We start from the raw sequence: 14591 nt of genomic DNA on the forward strand, positions 1-14591 counted from the left end.
ACAACATCAAACTTAATTCACCCATGGCCCCAGAGCTGTGCTGGCATCAAACCAAGATTCTAAATCAGAAAGATATTTACGGATGATAAAGGGCTGTGTAAACTAAAGCTGTTAAAAAAACAATAAACAGTTGCGATAAAATTAACTCCATTCAAAGCAGGAAATGAATTGTTTCTAAATAACTTAAAATGGCAGGAAAAAAGGAGAATACATTGTGAGCTTTACAGAGCTTTCTATTTCGAGCTGTTATTTAGCAATTTATTTTTTGTTCTTTATTCTGGATTGTTCTCTCTGCAGACAATTTATGGCACTGGGCAAAAGACAGACCACTTTGGCAATGTATAAGCCAATGATGCTCTGGCCCTCTAAGCGCTTCTCAGGCTGGCTCTGTTAAGCAATGTAAAGGTCAGCTGTTCAGAGGCACACACCTGAGAGGATGCAAAGGATCTCCTGATTTGGTCTGGCAGCCAGAGAGAAACACTGTCAACTGTGTTTAATAGAACAAAGAACTGTGTAAATGGAGCTTATTGAGATTTTTGCCTTTTGCAGAAGGGAAGGAAGGCGAGGGGAAATATGTCCTTTCCTTCTATTTAGAGAATGACAGTGTGGAACGCCCGAGTGACTGATCTGAATGACAAAGAAGGTGAAGTTATACACAGCAATTGCAGTAGATGAGACAGGAACTGCCCTTCTTCCTTTTCCTCACATACTGGCAAAGAGAGAAAAAATACCCACTGACTAAGAGGTTTTTATCTTGAGCTGTATTTTATGGAAGCCATCCCCAATAACATTTCATAGAATCAGAAAAAAATCAAAACCAGAACAGGAGGTTTGATTTTAAACATTACTGTAGAACAAAGCCATGTTGATCCTTCATAGTTTAAAGGTTAATAAATTCACACTTTCAAAAAACAAATTTATGCTTCTTTACCACTAGTGCTTACATATGTACAAACGGCTGAGGCAGACTATCTCAATATCAGTCATTATTTGTTATTCTCAGTTAAATTCCTTGAAGAAATGTAACTGTGTAATCTAAACACTTTGCCATTTCCTTTCAGCATGTTTGTTTTCCTTAGCACAACAGTTCTTGCCACGTAAGAAACAGCCCCAAGATTTTTATGTTTGCACAAGAAATCATGCAGGGAAAAGGGGAGCGGTGTCCAGCACCACGAAGCAGCATGCATTAAGGGCAGCGCAAGCATCTTCTGCAGCATGAACACAGAGCCATCAATACGGAAGTTGGTGGCTTCACCTCATCCCCAGCCATTTCCCTGAGTACTGTAAGAGTGAATAGAAACAATCATTCATTCAGGAGCTCTACAACTGTACCATCGTCGCCTTCATTTTGGAACTATTTTTTCACCATCCTTGTTCTCAACAAGTAAAGGAACATGTTATTACACGTGAAAGGACAGACAAGCAACCATAACCAAAAGGATTCTTTAACTGCCACTAACCAAAAACTGGTCTTTTGTGAGACTCATGGAAAACCACCTGGTAGTGGGAATCCGAATCAACAGAAGGATTTAATGTGTTTCACCCCAGTCAACATAATTCTTCCACCCACCACCCCCAATCCCTCGCCATCTGTACATTCCTTCTCCAGAAAAAAAAAATGCTTATTTTTAATCATAAAAATTTCTTTCACCCAGTTCTAGCATTGTTTTTTCTCAGATGTTATTTTTCATTGTAGCAGATGCATATTTAATATATGTTCTTCTTTGTAAGCAAGTTACACGAAGTTCAGGTGAAATAAAGAATTGCAACTGTCTTCTCTTCAGAACTGATAAAATCCACATTTAGGTTTCTCATTTAACATCGTTCATATTCAGACACTCTTAAATGGGGTTAACAACGTCACAAATACATCAACCATATTGATTTATTTGAAAACTCTGACCAGGCATAGCTCCTCAAGGATTAGAGGAAGGAAGGAAAAAAAAAAGAAAAAGTGATGGAGCAATAGAAAACACAATTAAGGTTACTCACGAATATTTCTGTTTCAACGATCCTGTCTCATCTTCTTCCATTATATCTAATATCTATTACTGACAGCATTGTGGATCCACATATAAAGAAAGAGAGGCAAATATTTGTCAAATCAAGCGTTGTATCTGCCCTGTTCCTCAGTTATAGCATCTTCGAAGAAAAAGAAAGTGAAGGAAGAAAGAGAAATTAAACCAGTAAAAATAAAAAAAATCCAAGAAGCATTTTTCGTGGAGGTGCAGGAAAGTTGCAGGATGAGAGAAAAGAGGGCTGTGATCAACAAAACAAGTAAGTAATTTTTTGTTGCGTGTGTCCCTCTTCACCCAGCATACGCAGTAGCAAAAATCTTCTGACAGCAGGTTAATGAGCAGAATGACAAAGGAGCTGGAATTATTGCTGAGTGGAGCCTGGCATACCTAATGACCAAAAAAGCCATGTCAGCACATGAAGGCAAGGCCGAGTGCTTATGCAGGAGATAATCTTGCATATCTTGGTGAAAGGTATCTATAGAAGCAGCTACACACTAATTCAACAGCATTTAGCTGTTATAGGTCTTGGTTACGTAAGAAAATTTCTCTTAAACAAAGCAGTTGCGAAATGGCTTCCAAAACAAAAGTATTCTAGCACTAAGCATATGTTTGTAAAGTAAAAGCTCTAAGCTTGCTTCATAAGTTGAGCAACGCTTCATGCAATGTGATACAGGTGAATCCAAGCACCCCGTGGGCATAACTAATCTAAAGCTATGAATGGACTCGAGCTTAACTCATGGAGAAATCAGAAAGCTGAAATTAGAGCAGCTGTGTGTTTAAAACAACTTTAAAACAGACATCCCTAAACAAAAACTATTTTGTGGAATGCCTCCAAATGATTTTCACTGGAGACATAAGCACATGGGTATTTGTCTGAAAATAAAGACCACAGATCAGATATGAAATGAAGGGAGCTGGCCACACCTTCAGTAGGCCTGCTCTGGAAGAACATGAGGATGCAGGAAGCGAGCTGCCAATAGATGTAGCAGGAAGAATAATGAAACCTCCTTTTTGCACGTTAGTTTAGGAGATAACAACTCTGATAGTATCAACAATGCCAAGCCTCATTTTGTTTAAAACTTTCCCAGATGACCTGATTTTGCATACTACCCATTTCAGTCCAGATTCCAATCCAGTAGGCAACAAGCAGGCCACGAATGTAGCTGGACATCTGGCCTTCTGAGATGCAGTTTTACAGAGAAAGCAAAATACCTCTTCAGCATGAAAAAAATGTGCAAGTCCCAACCAAATGCCAAGGGAGGTAGTATTAAACAGGACATCTTTTGTCAGCTTTAAAAACAACATTTAGATGGGTATTTGCTCAGAGCAATGTGAGACAATTTACTGTGGGTCAAGCTGTCTTCTTGCAGCTGGTTATCAAGCGTACTTGTAGATACCCATCCAATCCTGCACTCTGTGAAATCAGTCCGATGAAACTGATTTTCTGCGGCGTGGCACGACTGTGGGCCAGTATTATTAACAAGGAGAACTAAATGCTCTAGCACAACTAGAAAGGTGACTGAATTCTTCCTGACTTCACTTAGGCTCACCTTAAACGACACGAGAAAAGAGGAAGGACCCTTTGACACTTAACGGAACATGGGCTGGGCACAGAGAGCAGGTTTCTGGAAAACTCTGAAAGGTAATGTTAGGGCAAAACTGCCCAGAAAGATTAATGTTGTGAAATTAAAGGTGCCAAAGGCAGACCTTGCATCTGATTTAAAGCTAGAAGTCAGAAATCAAGCATACTGGAGATTTACTTCATAAATCCTTATTATGCTCATCATATCAGTGGATTTGAGGACATGATGGTCTAAGAACTCTGCAAGAAGCATACAATTTGAGTGATCCATAAGCACCTATGAAGACTATAAGGTGAGAAGCAGCAGAGAAATGTGAAGACCACCAGCCACATGGTCTGCTCCAGTCAAAACAAGAGCTTGAATGGAAGCTTGAGTAGAGCTGCAGAAGAGAGATGAATTCTGGTAGATAGGAAGATAATTCTCTATGAGGAAATACTCAGAGTTGCACACGTCCATTAAGATTTTTGTTTAAAAAAAGCAGGTGTAAGTGCAAGTTATCAGAATAGATGACTACCACTTCAACTACTTCATCCTTTGCTGTGAACATGCGTAAGACAGAAGTCCTCAGAGGTAGGAGAGCAAACACCCCCAACTCAGAAAGGAGGAAGAAGGGCAGCACAGCTTGGATCTTCTGAAGAGAAAACTGTCTGGGATGAAAGCAGATGCCAGTTAGCACAACATCTTGTTCACCGGAGGACAGGACTGAACACTTTGTACTTAGTCACACTTAATGTGACTCAGTAGGATCTCTTTCTGCTAGATTTCTTGATGAGGAAGCAGGTGGAAGGACAGATTTCTGTCTTCCTTGCTTCCTCTGTCTTGCATCTGATGTCACCATCCTCTATTCTGTATTAACAGGGTAGTAAAAGCATATGAAAAGCAGTATGTTCCCTGCTTCCAAAACGCAGAAGGCAAAAACCTGAACATGAAATGAAAGTAGCTTTATATCTTTTACTTTCCTTGGCAGAAAAAAAATCTATCAACCAAAATGCTGTGAGTAATAGCTGTCAAAGACAGAATGCCAAATGAAGAGCATGCATTAAATTTTAGAGGGAAAAAAAAAAAAACCCAAAACACAAAAAAAATCCCAAACCCCACAATGTTCTTTAAGAAAAGCAAAGCGTATTTTATGAATTCAGCAATCACAGTAGGTACTTTATTTTTAGAATGGAAGGACTTTTAATTCAAAGATTTGTGGTTATTATCAATAGTCTTCATGTTTCACGTGGTAAAAATTATGGGAGTAAATGGTCTTAATTTCAAACCATAGCTGAGACCAAAACATTCAATATAACTCACAATTTATTGTGGGCTTGCACACATACATTATATGGACATATAACATACACATGCACAGAAGGAACAAGTGCATTCTCATTGCATTAAGGCTAGGCAGTTCATCAGCAGCAAACTGATTTTAGCTTACAGACAGATATATGCATGTAGAGTAGCCATAAGTGAGTAGCAGTGGCACATTTTACAAGTGTAGATAAATCAAACAAGTACTGAGGACTAAAGCTATTGCTTGTTGATTTTGAAACACACTCACTGTTATAGCGTCTGTAGCTGTCAATCTTTGCCGGTGCCACTCTGTACAGAATTGTCCCTTCAAAGGCAGATTTTCCTGACAGCAGGCAAGAGAAGGAAAGAGGAAAAAACAAGAGAAGGGGCAGGGTGGGGGTTGGAGGTGAAGAGATCGAATGATGGTAAAAAGAAGGGAGAGGAAGAAGTTTTAATCTGTATTTTCAATCACTAACATTTTTAAAGCCTCATTAGCAAAACAACGAGAATATTAACAGTATCTGATTGTACATGAAGTTAAAATATTCTTACTGCATGTATGTCAGATAAAAGAATCTCATGATTTTGCTAAAGCTGTTCTTTACAATGTCCAACAGAATGCATTTTTTCTTAGGTTTTTGTCTGTTGTCCATTAAGTTGCAAGACTTGCAAGTGAAATTATTTGTCTGTCTTATTCAACCTCCTCATGGAGCACAGGGGAAGCCTGAAAAAAGTTATTACTGCAATGATGTACTCACAGTGGCTCAACACTCCTTATGCAGATGTAGTGCACTCGAACAAGCACAGCTGACATCCAAACAGGGCACTGAAATACTCACATTTCTTTAATATACCAGGATCCTGTGAGCATCAGAAATACTGCATCTTTCCAAGATGACTTACTAGAAATGTTTTGGGCATGGAAACTGGTCTCAAACAATGCTTAGTTGAAGGGATAGGACGCTAATACCTGAATAAATCAGTTTTTTCAGCCAATAGCTTAATCAGGTGTTTTGAGTCGGCACACATTAACAAACGCAAAATACTAAAATTAAAAAAGAATGCAACAAAACAAAACCAAAAAGCCCACAAACAAATCCCACTTCCCATCTTAGATCTTTAAGATAACATTTTTATTATCAAACCCATTAATTTCTTGGGTTTTTTTTCCTCTGATAGCAAGATAACTCATGCTATGCTCTGACATTTATGATATGAAATTCAAATGAAGGCAAAGGCATAAGCAGCTGAGATGTTTTGTGTTGGTATTTTTTGAAACCTGAGGTACCCAGGCAAGCCCAAGAATATACCAATGCCAGCTTGTTGCCAATCTCACCTAGGTATAGCAACATAAAAATTAATGCCTTCAGTAAAATATTAAAGCAAAATAGCCACTACATGTGAATTGTCTCAACATAGCATCACACCCATTTTGGTAATAAAAATGTGTATTTTTTCCCCCCGCATATCATTCTGTTGGACTTTCAGAAAATAAAAGGCTATAGTCATTTATGTGTTGTAAAAAGCCCTTTCATTGTTTTCTTCTTGCAGTTTAAGTAACAACAAAAGTTTCTCCTTGCCTTATTTGTACAGAATGAGGAAGCAAAAAAGCCACAAATCCACCTTTCAACCTTGTTTTTAAAAATACCATTGAGAGAATGTTATTAAATCTGTCAAACAACAATTAAGAAATCACTAAGAGAAAGGTATGTTAAACTTCATGACATTGATGAGAGCCAGAGAGACAATAATGGACATCTAAAGTTTTAAGAACTCAAAATACAGGAGGTTGCCTGCCTGAACCATCAGCTGATGAGTCTATCATCAGTTTTAACTCCGGCAGTCATGACTTCTCAGTGGCCATCACTAACAAGTTCTAAAAATATTTTATATATACCATGAGGCCAGTTCCTGAACAGACACATACAAGAGACAGCAAGGTATTAAAGGCCACTTTTAAATGTTGTCATGACATTGCCATGAACATACTAAAATGCTTTTGAAATCACCTCCTTAATATTAAGTTGTGATTCTCTCAGGTATGATTTATTTGACTCCATGACAGCTTTTTGCTTCTCAACAGGGTGTAATAGCAAGATGTGGTATTGAAAATACTCTTAATACTAAATATCTGAGAAATACAGAAAATAATCTTATAATTCAGGTATCCATCTAATATGGATCCATTTAATAATTAAATTATAATGCATACTTCCTGTTCATGCTGTAACAGTCGGTCAAAGAATTTAATTCAAGAGAATGCTTTAAAGAACAAGGAACTGTTGTTTACTCTAAGGGTACCTGATGCTGTCCATAATTACATTCTGAAATGTGCCTTTGAAGGCAAAAAATTTTGTAGTCACCGTACAGCTGGGACAAATATTTTATAAACAAACAAACAAATCATCAAACCCACAATCTTTTGATCTAGTAAGTCTCACTTCCAAATCTGCTGAGCACCCGCCATCTGAGGGGAAGCACAGGTCAGTATTCAGAAATATTTAGGCACTTCCAAAACTAACCCCAGACATTTTCATAAAAGGGGCTTTTTGTTCTGAAGAAACTTCTGAGGTTATGCTATGGCACAGTGTGAAAAGAAACCACGGTAATTCCTTCTGGCCGTTTACTCTGATCTGCCGTAACATTTACATGGACACAACAAAACCAATAAAATCAGACAAAACCTTTCTCCCCATTGGGCCTGCGCAGGTCATAACAGAAGGACAGAGAAATAAACATTTTTATTCACCTTATTCCTAACAAGCCAAGTTGCATAATTTTTCTTTTCTGTATTTCTTCCACTTTGAGTTCACCAAAAATTGCATTTGCTCTTCCAAAAGGTCAGTAAAATGTGATTAAAAGATCAAGTTTAACTATGTTCAACCAAAGCATTAAATTTAACTATTAACTAAAAAATACTCTTGTATTTGCACAGTGCCCCTTCTCCAAAGATCCCATGCTACCTTCCCAAGTCTCCCAGTAAACCTGACAAGTGTTATCTTATCCATTGTACAAACTGGGTTGAAGCATTCAAGGTTGTTGCTGAAAATTACAGAGCTGTACCCCAACCCTGTCTAGGCCCCTCTAGAAGCTGTGTAGAACCTCAGTGACCATCTAAGGTTCTGGTTCAACGCGCAGGTACAGCCCCTTCACACTGACTTGTCTAGAATTCATTTTCAAGGTTTCTGCCTTAAAAAGTCCTGTGATACAGACATATTCAAACAACGTCTCCAGCAAAACAAAAGGGAGTCACTGCAGAGCTGAACTGCTGTCATGTCTTGTCATTCACAAAGAAAAGAGCTGATCTAGAGGCATAAATGTACACCCTTTTGAGATGTTACCCAGAGCATTTCAACAGTAATGCTAGCCTGATGGCTAAATCTTGTTTGGGTTTTATCTTGCTGTTTTAAGACTAAGCACAGATACTTGGAATGAGATTATCACTCGTAGTCAGTTTGTATAAACTTGCTGAGATTTCTGCTGTGTCATTATGGAGATTTTCAAATCCAGATAGTCAGTGTACCTGAATAGAGCCTCATAAAGCACCATGTGTTAGAGAGCAACACTTGTAACAATTACATAAACCACATAGAAAGAACTGAGTTCATGCATATTTCCCATAACTCTGCTAGGAAATGCAGTTCTTAAATCAATAGTTTTACTTTAAGAAAAAGAAACAAAAAAAGCATTATAACCCTCATAAGAATCTCAAAATTCCTTGAGTCCCTGTCGCTCTCTGAGGAGGTTTAAAGTATTATGCTGTTTTATAGGTATTTTGCTATTTAGAAAATAACTCCTAATAGCATATCATTTCAGCTAGCCACAAAGCACCTCCAAAGAGTTAAATTACATAAAAGAAAGAAGAAAATCCATCTCTCAGCTATAGTTATCTTCAATTTAGTTAGAGACAAAACCGATATCTGTGTTACTGATATCGTCTCAATGTAAGTATCACAGCTTTTAGATTCCACTGACAGTCAGAACCAGCACACAAAACTGAACTTGAACTAAGCATGTGCCATTACGGACGTCGATGAAACAAGCCAGTGCTTTGTGGCTGCTTTTACACACTCCAATGTATGTTTTTGTTAAAAGACATTTTTAGGATGCTCATTATAAAGTAAATATTACCCGATTAACCAGGGAAGGAATATTAATTCATTCATTCTGACAGATAAAATTGGGGTATTCCATCCTGAACAGTATCACTTACCTTGTCCATTTATAGAGTACCAAACACTACAGAATCCAGAGCTGAAACTACAGCTACACAGTTTGTTCTTCCAAGACTCACTGTGTTTATAATGAAGGAAATTCACGATCACACATACAGGTTATAGAAAGGAGTTTGCAATCTTACTGAAATGGGCAACTTCACTTAATGCCCTTTTTCCCTTTCCATCACACTAAAATTTTTAACTTCCTTAAAATATTTTAATTCCAGTCTGTAGGAATGTTACCTGGAAATACCTTTAGCAGCACTGACCACAAGAGTAGGTCACCAGTGCCAGTACACACGAATAAGTACTCCATTACAAAAACAATATAAAAAATTTTCAGCGTTGCAAAGGTCATTTTTTTTAGGACCTTATTCCTGTAGGATGGAATAAAGATGGTAAATTTGCCTTAAATGGAAAAATGAGAGGGGGAAAAAAAAGGAAGCGGTTTAACTTTCTACCTCTCACTGACAGAATGAACTACAAAGGTTTTGGTATTTTTCAGCTGAAATAAGCTTACAAAGATCTTGGAAGTCCTTTCACTTTTGCTTGTTCAGAGATCTCGGAAGAACACTACATAGCAATGAATATCTGCAGCGCTGAAAATAGGAAGACCTTGGCAGGTGTTGTGGAATTAGCCTGAATACATAAATACAATTGACTTTTTTTCCCTTTTCACTAAGGATTCAGAATTGACCACCGAATTAGTAAATTAACAAGAATATCTGTTTGAAGAACAGAAAAAACATGAAGACCAACAAGTGTCCATTTCATATAACAACATACTTTTGGTTCAGGTTATTCTCCAAGGGAAGTTATAAATAGGACAACCCACTACCATGCTTATACTATTGCAAACTTAGTTACCAAACATGCTTTTCACCTGCAGCAGTACTGGCCCACTGTTAAGTGAGAGAACAAAGTCCATGTCCCAGTTCTGGCCCTTTTCCCTTTGGCTGCTGGGGCAGTGGGTGACGGAGGTGATAGTAACATGCTCAGCACCTGGAGGGAAAAAGTGCCGCATGTCCCACACCAATAATTATGAATCCTTAAATCTACTGGAGTCATTATAGAAGGCATGGCACTTTAATCCCTCGTTTAAATAAGCACAGCCACTTTGTAGATGTTTGGTTACTTTGCTCAATTTCCACATCTAAAGACACAAAAAAAAAAATAATTGTAATTCGTTTTGAAATACAAATCCAATAATGATCATTGTCTTCTCTGTTCTTGGTCTGTTGCAGCTCGGCAAGTCTTAACACAGCTCAGGAAGCAATGCTAATATTAAAACTCAGGTAGCATGGTGTACACACTTATCATCATCATCTGACCCTTTCACAGCACAAATTAAGAACATGGCATTCAAAACCACTTCCAAGCAAGACATACAAACGCGGTACCCTAACAATGTGTTAGCGGGTAAAGACACAGACGTATATACAGAACACCAATAATATTTTTTTCCTTACTTGGCTTTACTTGCTCTTCCTGTGCTATTCCAACATCATCAGAATCAGACAATTCTTTTATGAAGTTGGAAGGAAACATGCCAGTCTTTCCATTGAGTATACCTTCCCACCAGCCCTCTTCTACCTGCACCAAGACAAAAAAAAAAAAAGGGGGGTTTAACATAAGCAACACTTTACAGAGTTACATTATATAAATGATTTTCAGTAACAATGATAGTAATGATTTTGAGCAGTTTGCATTAATTTCAGGTATAAGGAGCACATGGCATAGGCTCAAAACAACATTGTTGGTGTGGGGTTTTTTTATGAAGTAAATACAAGAAAGATGCATGCACCCATCTGTAAATGTCAGCAGTGCTGACAGCAATCAGAAGCATGGATGAGCATTAAATAAAAGGATAAAAGAACAACTAGAGAGCACACAGTGTCTTCACATTTTTTACGGATATCAATTCAATCACTACATTTTCAGTGCACACCATACTCCTATTCATTACCATCTTCTTAATGCATGTGATTTATAGATTATAAGAGTTTAAATTCCCTAATTTATCAATGGTGAAAGAGAAATGCCTGCAAAAGGCTATTCAGAGAATCTAAACTTTGTATGTTAATATAAATGATATGAATACTCCTGCCTTCCCCATCAAAATCAGAAATTCTCCATTTTAAAAATTAAGAATGTTGCTACATCATTAATGTGTTAACGTAAGAACTCTACGGAGAACAAAGAACAGTACTAATGCATATTTGACTCTAGATTTACAAAGAGCTACTGAAATACATAATAATGATACAGTCAGAAGGAGGAAAGACCTTCTTCCTAGCCCAATCCCAAGAGAAAATATCACTTAAAAATTACAAAACTGTCTCCTCTATAACCCATTGAGGATTGAATGGCAGTGTCAGGCAGTGAAATGACAGCCCTTAGAAACCAGATGCCTTCAGGTTATAATGGGACAGCAAGAAATGACTTATTATATGCATCAGCTAAACACACCCTTGACAGATAAATATTGTCTGTCAGACACTGTCCATTCACCAAAAAAATGACAAGGGAGGACAGTATCAGTCTGTGACGCATCAGTCTCCAGTAATGTTTGACCCATTTCCTTCCTGTCCCCCAACAAAAATTATGAAAATAGAAAGTTAACTTACAAGTTGAGGGTGTTCACATTACTGTTTAAAAAACAACCTCACATCTTAAATTGTACTTGTTAATTATTATAGGAAAAAAGTCTGTTTTGTATCACTTACTCGGGAAAATCTCAAGTTCTTAGAAAACAAATCTCTTAATAATACAAGCAAATACTTCCTCAAACTATAGAGGTTGAATTTTTTTCAACCTAGCTACATGTACAATTTTACTACAAAGAGAATTGTTGTTACTTCAGGAGTGTTTCCTGTGCTTTCTCTCCATCTTCAGCCTTTTTAGCACATTTCTTGTCCTCCTGGGTTGATTTTTTTCTTTTGATTTGAAAACAGTTTAGACCAGCACAGCTACTTGCATTTAATCTCAGTACCGGCCCATGACAAAACTTTTTTTATTTTTTTTTTGCCAAATGCATCAGTATTACTGAGGTCAAGCACAACTCGGGGAATAATGGCTACTATTTTGCTACTACTTCAGAGAACAGAATACAATACACTTGATCACTTCAGTGGGGTGCAGGTTTTTTGCATGATAGTACCAAAGTCTCTAAAAGGTAATATTTGCTTTTCTTCTCTCCAGACAAATTAAAAACCGTGTGGAAAACTGAAACTGCATGATACACAACACTTAGTAGACTCTACATATTATATCTCTAAATACATATATATATATATATGATATATCTTTTTATAGAAAGTACACAACATAGCTAAGGCTCTTTGAGCTATAAAATATTTCAATTTTTCTAATGCACTGTTCCCAGATGGCTCTATTGATTAGAGCTAAACATTAAACCATAACTGCATTAGCTGATTGACCAGATCAATCACAGGTGAATTACACAGTTCCCAAGATCCCTGCTTTGCAAGATGCTGAGATTACTTGACAGAAATAAAGTGACCAATATCAGTCAGTTCCATCTTTCCCTCAAGTAATTTTCTCCTGCTTACTTCCTCTGGTGCAACACTTCACAGTTTTATTACAAGTTAACATAAACACTCTTTATGGGGTGTGTTTATGTATGGATCTCTGTGTATATATATATAGAAATACACACATACAAAGATCCTTACACAGGTAAATCTAAATTGGATGTGAATATACTCACTGCATTCATTATAGTTATTATAATCAAAACTTATTATCAAAACATATATAGTAAAAACTTATTATAAGTTTTCCAACTGATACAAGAATGAGTTATCTGAAAGTACCGTGTCATATTCAATAATTTTACAAATTCAGAAAAATCTAATGCAAAACACAGATTTTTTTTTTTTTCCCCACAAGAAAATGCAGAATCATGTTAGCAAGACATCAGATGTTCAGGTCAAACTGGGCCTCCCAAAGATTTATTACGTAATTTTCATCAGAAGCATCAAAAGCTTGAAGTATTTTACAACACTATAGCTACATGCTACATACTTTTATAAGCCTCAAAACACACCAGCTAGAGATTAATCCATACAATAAAGAAGACACTAAAATACCCCCATGATTTAGTTATCCCAAATTGGGGCAATCCATTGCTACATGGTTTGGAATGTCACAATAATTCCCAGCCAATAAAACCTTACAAATGAAAATACATTATTCATGGAGGTAATCCATCTGGAGGTATGAGCACTCAATAAAATTTGTTACTATAGTATTATAACAAAGTGCTTTCAAGATTTATACATTTAGGTCCTGATTTATGCCCAGCATTCGTGTGCCGAACCAAACAATCTAAAGAGAGAAGGATTTCATTCAGTAGTCTGTGTCCCTACATCAGAAAAGAAGTTTTACTATTCATAATATCCTACACACTAAATGCAAGTTCAGCCTGAATATGAAGGTTTTGTTTTTAATTAGAAAAAGAATCTTTCCAATTTGCTAAATGTAAGCAGCTACAGATAGAGGTATTTTCAGGACGTGTTTTCAATGTGTTCACCGCCTTTCAGAAGACGTGGCATGTCCTCATCTTGCCAAGCCCCTAGGCTGCCAATACTGCTGTCACACCACATTTGAGGAGCAGCAACATACAGGGAAATGACTGAAGATGTTTCCTTCCTAAGTGGGGTAATGAAGTAACAAATGCACCCAACTGCAACTCAGTCAATGCCACGCGTGGGGCAGGGACAGATGCAATAGCAGACAGAAGACAGTAATATGCAGTCCAACGCCTGGATGTGACTGAACGAGATACAAACTACAGTATCATCAGAGAATGGTCCATCGCTTCTAGAGAAACATATCCCATCAAGAAGCCCTGCCTTTGGGATTTAAAGGGAAATTTAATTTACATAACAGTTACGCAACATTCAAACATTCTTTCAGCATCCTTGGGGTTTGGGGTGTTTTTACATTTTCAACGAGGAAGGAATACTTGTACCATGTTTTTAATTGATTTAATCAGTAGAGCCTTGTTTGATGTAAATTAGGTTTTTGAAAAATAAATAATTCAAAATACACTCTTTTACTTTGTTAGATAGTGAGTATTTAATCAAATTGTGATATTCCAACACACAATAACAACCCAGACCGGAAAGACAGTAAGAGGTTGTAATAGTTACTTACAAATAATAACATAAATAAGAAATAATAATGAAGTGCTCAAAATAGATACCATGGAAGTGGACAGACAGGAAAATAACACAGAGAATTATATGGGTGAGACATTTAGACATGCAAACAAGAAGTTATCAAGGACTAGGACATTAAAAGCTCTTTAGAAATCAACAAAAAAATATTGAAACAGCCTATTTCCATGTTTAAAGTACACAAAAAATAAAAAAGAAAATAATATGACAGCACTTGAAGCCTTCAGGCAAACACAACAGTTATATTTCAGACTGGGAATGCAGTTTTATTCTGTAACTGTAAAACAA

The 14591-nt window shown here is 37.0% G+C and overlaps 1 protein-coding gene across 4 annotated transcripts in view; it reads right to left on the reverse strand.

The window, feature by feature from the left end:
- SH3KBP1 (SH3 domain containing kinase binding protein 1) overlaps positions 1-14591 on the reverse strand; it is a 231854-nt gene that overhangs the window by 96864 nt on the left and 120399 nt on the right. For 3 of the 4 annotated variants that reach the window (XM_063342720.1, XM_063342750.1, XM_063342729.1), the window contains 2 exons: positions 10569-10692; positions 5151-5225 (listed from right to left, as the gene is read on the reverse strand). In XM_063342720.1, the coding sequence (XP_063198790.1) occupies positions 5151-5225; positions 10569-10692 (199 nt within the window). The remainder of the gene's footprint in view (positions 1-5150; positions 5226-10568; positions 10693-14591) is intronic. The other variant, XM_063342739.1, reaches the window with a different exon arrangement.

The sequence above is a fragment of the Chroicocephalus ridibundus genome, chromosome 1, assembly GCF_963924245.1.
Source record: "Chroicocephalus ridibundus chromosome 1, bChrRid1.1, whole genome shotgun sequence".
Taxonomy (NCBI): Eukaryota; Metazoa; Chordata; class Aves; order Charadriiformes; family Laridae; genus Chroicocephalus; species Chroicocephalus ridibundus.